The 6,062-nt window shown below is 52.5% G+C and overlaps 1 protein-coding gene across 2 annotated transcripts in view; it reads left to right on the top strand.

Annotated features, from left to right (window-relative positions):
* PLEKHM1 (pleckstrin homology and RUN domain containing M1) overlaps nt 1-6,062 on the top strand; it is a 25,085-nt gene that overhangs the window by 6,472 nt on the left and 12,551 nt on the right. Inside the window, exons 2-4 of one of the 2 annotated variants that reach the window (XM_015885536.2) lie at nt 96-185; nt 1,515-1,591; nt 2,438-2,685. In XM_015885536.2, coding sequence (XP_015741022.1) covers nt 1,550-1,591; nt 2,438-2,685 — 290 coding nt within the window. In that variant the 5' untranslated portion in view covers nt 96-185; nt 1,515-1,549. Of the gene's footprint in view, nt 1-63; nt 186-1,514; nt 1,592-2,437; nt 2,686-6,062 lie in introns of both variants that reach the window. The other variant, XM_032440889.1, reaches the window with a different exon arrangement.

The following is a 6,062-nucleotide window of genomic DNA, read 5'->3' as shown; positions in this document are numbered from 1 at the left end:
CCATCCTGTTGTTGCTGAGTTTTGCTGTGCTCGTTCCTGGAACATGAGCTGTTCCCTTTGCAGCCCTGACTCACGGCACCACTCGTGTTTTCCAGCTCCGATGCTCAGGAGCTGTTTGTAACCGTGGGACAGCACAGAGCTGCACAGCCCCGCACTGAGCAGCCCCAGCTCTGCAGCCCCACCAGGTAATAACGACACTCTTTGCTTTCTGTTTTATTTCTCCTGTTGCTCTCTGGGTGGGGGGGCAGCGCTGCTGTGAGCTCCCAGCTCCGCCCCACATGGGGTGCTTGGTGTGGAGCTATGGGGCTGCCATGGGGAGGAGCAGCCCCACGTCCCAGGGCTGAGCTGGAGCAGACAGGTCGGGCTGGTTTGTGCTGCTGGGAGCTCCAGGCTCCATCCCACGTCAACAAGGGCAGAGCTGCATCGCTGCTCATAGGGACAGCAGGGGGGGCAGTGCTGCCTGCATTGCTGTCCGGTTGCATTGCTGTCCGGTTGCATTGCTGTCCGGCTGCATTGCTATCCAGCTGCATTGCTGTCCGGCTGCATTGCTGTCCGGCTGCATTGCTGTCCGGCTGCATTGCTGTCCGGTTGCATTGCTGTCCGGCTGCATTGCTGGCTGCATTGCTGTCCGGTTGCATTGCTGTCCGGCTGCATTGCTGTCTGGCTGCATTGCTGGCTGCATTGCTTATGGCTGCATTGCTTATGGCTGCATTGCTTATGGCTGCATTGCTGGCTGCATTGCTGTCCGGCTGCATTGCTGTCCGGCTGCATTGCTGGCTGCATTGCTGGCTGCATTGCTGTTATGGCCCTGCAGCAGGGCTCTGTGGGTTGTGGGTTCTGCAAAGCTCTGCCGTCGGTCGATGTTGCAACCGCGAGTGGGAAACCTCGTGATGAGCGGAGCTGGTTTCTTTTCCTATAAGATCATCTGGTGAACTCTGAGCAACGTGGGGCTGGTTGTTGGGGGGCAGCTGGGGCTGTTGGGGCTGCTGGGATTTGGGGTTTTGCCTTTGGATTTGGGGTTTCTGCTTGGGGTCTGGGGCCCTTGTTTGGGATCTGAGGTTCTTACTTGGGATCTGGGTCCCTTACTTGGGATCTGGAGCCCTTGCTTAGGGTCTGAGGCTCTTGCTTGGGATCTGGGGATCCTTGCTTGGGGTGTGGGATCCGTACTTGGGATCTGAGGCTTTTCCTTGGGGTTTGAGGTTCTTACTTGGGATTTGAGTCCCTTGCTTGGGGTCTTAGGCTCTTGCTTGGGATCTGAGGCTCTTATTTGGGGTCTGGGGCCCTCGCTTGGGGTCTGCAGTTGTTGCCTGGGATCTGTGGGTCCTTCCTTTGAGTCTGAGGCTCTTCCCCGTGGTTTGAGGTTCTCACTCAGGGTTTGGGTCACCCCCACATCTGCCCTTTGCTCCCACAGCTCCAGCCACAGCCCGGCTGCTCTGTGTGGTTTCAATGGGGCAGAGCTGCAGCGTCCCCCCCCCAAAGTGCCCCCCATCCAACTGATGTTGTGTGACCCACAGGTGACATGTGACCACGGGTGGGAGCAGCAGCTGAGATGCATCCGAGCCACAGCGATGACCCCAAGGCAGCCGTCCAGGTGAGCTGGGCTCTGCTCCTCCTGCACACACTGAGGACCCCGTGCACTGCTGGGACCTGCTGCTTACAGCCCTTTGCAGCTGCATGTGGGACCTGCAGACCCTGTGTGATGTGGGCACTGCCCCAGGAACCCACTGAGCCCCATAGCAGCTGTGGGGGGAGCAGCCGTGATCATTTACAAGAGCCAGGTGGACTCTTGGCCCCACATTTCTTGCAGCCCAGCATCCCATGGCCTGACAGCATTGCTTGCATCCTGCTGGCCCATTGCTTGCAGCTCGGCATCCCCAAACCTTGAGCCCAGCATCCCAGTTGCTTGCAGCTTGACTTCCATCGCTTGCAGCCCTGTATCCCAGTTGCTCACAGCCCAGTTCCCCCATAGGTTACAGCTCAGCTTCCTGGTTGCTTGCAGCCCAGCTACCTACCAGTTGTTTGAGGCTCAGTGTCCCCATATCTTGCAGCTCAGCATCCTGGTTGCTTGCAGATTTGGGTCCTGATTGCTTGCAGCCCCCCATTCCTGTTTGCAGCCCAGCTTCCCATTTGCTTACAGCTCAGTGTCCCCATACCTTGCAGCTCAGCATCCTGGTTGCTTGCAGATTTGGGTCCTGATTGCTTGCAGCCCAGCATCCGGTTGTTTGCAGCCCCCCATCCCTGTTTGCAGCCCAGCTTCCCATTTGCTTACAGCCAGGTGTCCCCATATCTTGCAGCCCACCTTCCCAGTTGCTTGCACCCCACTTCCATGCAGCCCTATATCTTGCAGCTCAGCATCCCACTTTCTTGCATCCCCGTTGTTTGCTCGGTGTCCCCCCATTTCATCCCTTATCCCTTCCCCTACCTCCTGCCCCTGCAGCTGATCAAGAAGCAGCTGGTGAGCTCCATCAAGGCGCTGCAGAAGCAATACGTCTCGTCGGACGCGGTGGTGACCAGCGATGACAGCAACGCCAACACGTTGTGCTGTGCCCTGGAGGCTGTTTTTGTGCACGGGCTGAAGGCGAAGCACATCAGGACGGAGGCAGGAGCCAAAGGGAAGAAAGCAGGAGGGCGGCTGCTGCTGCCCCAGCCCGTGTTCTGGGCGCTGCTGAAGAGCATCACGCACCGGTGTGTCCCATGTTCGTCTTGCTGCCCTTTTAAAGGAGGTTAAAGGGGGTTTATATGGCTGATACGGAGCTGCCCACGCTCTGCACTGTGTGATCTCAGAGTGTTGGGACCTGAAAGAGAACACGGTGCTGCTGGGGGTCACACCCCCCCCATTGATACCCCATACACACAGAGGTCTGAGATCCCCCCCAGCCCCATCAGCTGCTCAGGAGTGAATATAGAGTGGGGTTAAAGGGGGTTTGTATGGCTGCCATGGAGCTGCCCAAGCTCTGCACCCTGCGGCTGTGTGATCTAAGAGTGTGTTGGGACCTGGAAGGTGTGTGAAGGGGAACACAGTGCTGCTGGGGGCACATGGTGGTGTCACCCACCTCATAACCCCAATTTCCCTCAGTCGGTTTATTTAGGTTCCTGGAAGTCCAAAGGCCCCACATCACATTCTCCACTCGCAGAACAGGTTCTGAGGACTCCTCATCAGCATTTCAGCGCCCCAGCCCATAGACCGAGTTGCTCAGGTGTGGAATAGGCTTCGCTGATTTTGAACTGAGGGGTTCCTGGTGAACGATATTTGTGGGTGGGGTACTAGTTGCCCCTTCTTTCACAAAAGAAGAATTGCTGGGTCCTTCTTCCTGCCAGTGACAGGGATTTTCTAGCGCCGCTAATGGAACTAACATGTATTCACCACTGTTTGATTCCCACCTCTTAATAGCTGGCAGCAGCTACTGGAGGTGTGGAAGATCTACATATCCATCGCCGTTGGGCCGAAAACAAAGGCCGCACAACAGGAGGGGAGTGATTGGTTTGCAACTAGTTCGCGCGTTTCTGCTTTTGGGTATTGCCCGGGATTCGCAATTCAACACACAGGCCGCCGCCGTCCTGTGCTCCTTATTGCTCTGACGTTCGAGGAAGCAATTTTATTATGCATGGGAGCGGATGCGCTGTTGTTTCCTTTAACTAATGAGCCCTGACAGGGGATTTTAGTTTGGAGTGAACTCAATATACCCCTCACATCTGAGGTTTGATCAGCATATATTGGTGTCTTTCGATCTCCAATGGCTCGTGAATTCTCATCCGCATATTTTGGTGGGTTTGGGTGGTTCTACTGCTTTCGGCCCCTCCGGCACACGTCTTAATCTCTGAAATAGTCGGATTGGAGGAGGAAGACCTTCATCTCCAGATCCAAACTTAGGAGGCAGAGAGGGTTGGCAAAGATGGGAAGTCTCTCAGCAATCAAAAGGCATTGTTGGACTGGAACCGCGATCTAGGGGATCCTATTCCATTGTCACGGCGTGCCGAAATGGAAGACCATTCTCCCATGGGCTATTTGGTGAGACACCAGGGGAAACAGGGGGCCATAGGGGAGTTAGGGTAGGGCCTTTTTTTTTCTTTACCTTTTTTTCCCTCCTTGCTCCTGGAATGATTTCAGATGATAAGCCTCAGATGGATTGTAATCTGCAGGCAACGTTCAAAACACAATCACTAGTCCACAACAACTTAATAAATGGTTTGGGCCATCGGGACGAGGCCATCGGTTTCACCACTGATTCTTTCTCAGCTGCTTGGAGCAGAAGCACATTCTCCAGATGGGACATTTCTTTTTAACCACTGCTGCTGCTTCAAAGAGTTCTATGCCTTGACTAAATAAACAAAAGTGCATCATGGCTCTTTGTTCCCCTTTATACTTATTGCTCACTAGATGCAAGCTCTTAACCAAGACGTGAGGAGCCATGCCTATGGTGGAAACTGGCCTGTACTTGCAAGAGTCTGTAAAAGCAGCCATGCTTTCTGCTTCCTTCCTCCACCACAGTCATCATGCTAAGACTGCTCTGCAGCAATACTCTGCTGGATCTAATAGTCCCCAAAGCCTGCTCTGATTTCAGAAATTGCTTTGCCCTTACTTTTCCTCTTTAAATCTGATCCACCTAATGACTGAACTTCCAATTATACGGCTGTCAATCCTAAAATCAAAGCCAGTTCATAATATCTCCCAAAGGAAGAATGCCACGTCACTCACTGAAATCACTGCAACAAATCTCAGCTAACTCTGTCCCAGGCAGCAGAGAGGCAAAATAAACCAGAAGACAATCTGCAGTGGGATTCATTTCACACGTAGGCAGAAATATGAGTTAAATTCCCTAAGTTTTGATCCCTGATGCAGAAAATCATATTTTTCCTGGCATATGTAAGGCTGATTGAAAAAAAGAAACAAACCAAAAACCCACAAACCATAAACAACAGGAGAAAAAAAAGTAAAGTCAAGGCAATTGCTAGTCCAAAAGGATATTGCATTTTCCTTACAAATAGAAAATATTCATTTGCTTACAGCTACCTGGAATTCATCTCTACTTCATATACAATTATCAGGATGGTTCATTTTGAGGCCAGATGCTGACATTTAGTTTAAACCAACAGCCACTTAGCAGGGCTTGCAGAGATTTATGTCTTGCAAACAGCAATCCCTCTGAGCTGACTCAGTGCACGTGGACTACTCCATCCCAATTTGTGATCTGCCTGGGTGTTGGGAACCCAGGCACTGGTACTTGTGGGGTCAGGGAGAATCAGGGAGTGATATATATGCTCTGCAATGGTTACAAAGAGAAAGCAGAAAAGCAGGGGACACAGGGGACAAAGCCAAAGACTGAAAACTTAGGCAGTCTCATCAGGAAAATGCCAGTGGCAGTGAGATGGTAAAGAAACAGCCACCCACGCTGGGCAAAATGGAAATTTTAGAGTTCTGACATAAATTAACCTTCTGAAATTCCTGTGCTATTCCCTCTGAACTGTGAGCACTGGCAGACATGGCATTTGCCAGTACAGGAACCTCAAGTGCTCTTGAGCATAGCCTCCCCAAGAAGAGGGAGCAAGAAGCCACAGCTCTTGAGAGACAGTGGCTAGATGAAATTGCCTAAGAACAGAGCCTGCAGGCTTGCTCTGGATTAGTGGAGAGATGCCTCAGGGGACTCTCAACCTGCTTATTGCCCTTTGACTTCCACCAAACATCCAAGGGACACAAAAGCACCTCAGAAAAACACTACTCTGCTCTCAAGAGGCAGATTCAACTGAAAAGAAACAGAAATGGAACTGCTAATCATACTCCTGAGGCCGGAGGAGAGTGGGTTCACATTGCTGTTGCTGTTTGTGGCTAAATCAGCCGCCTCCAGGCTCCAGGACTGCTGAATCCCCTGCAACAAAGCTTAACCTTCCCAAGGCTGGGAGCTTTGCTAGATTCTGGGATAGCCCCCCATAGGAAAACCACAAGCCCATAACGCAGCGCCTATGGAGCGCGTCCCTCACACCCTCACGCCTTTGCTTCTCTCCTTCCTCTCTCCTCCAACACAGGAAATCATCTCGGAGCCTGGAGCAGCTCATTTCATCAACCG

This window comes from Coturnix japonica, chromosome 27, assembly GCF_001577835.2.
Source record: "Coturnix japonica isolate 7356 chromosome 27, Coturnix japonica 2.1, whole genome shotgun sequence".
In the NCBI taxonomy this organism is placed as follows: Eukaryota; Metazoa; Chordata; class Aves; order Galliformes; family Phasianidae; genus Coturnix; species Coturnix japonica.
The sequence above is the reverse complement of the archived record's forward strand: the minus strand, read 5'-3'. Positions and strand labels throughout refer to the sequence as shown.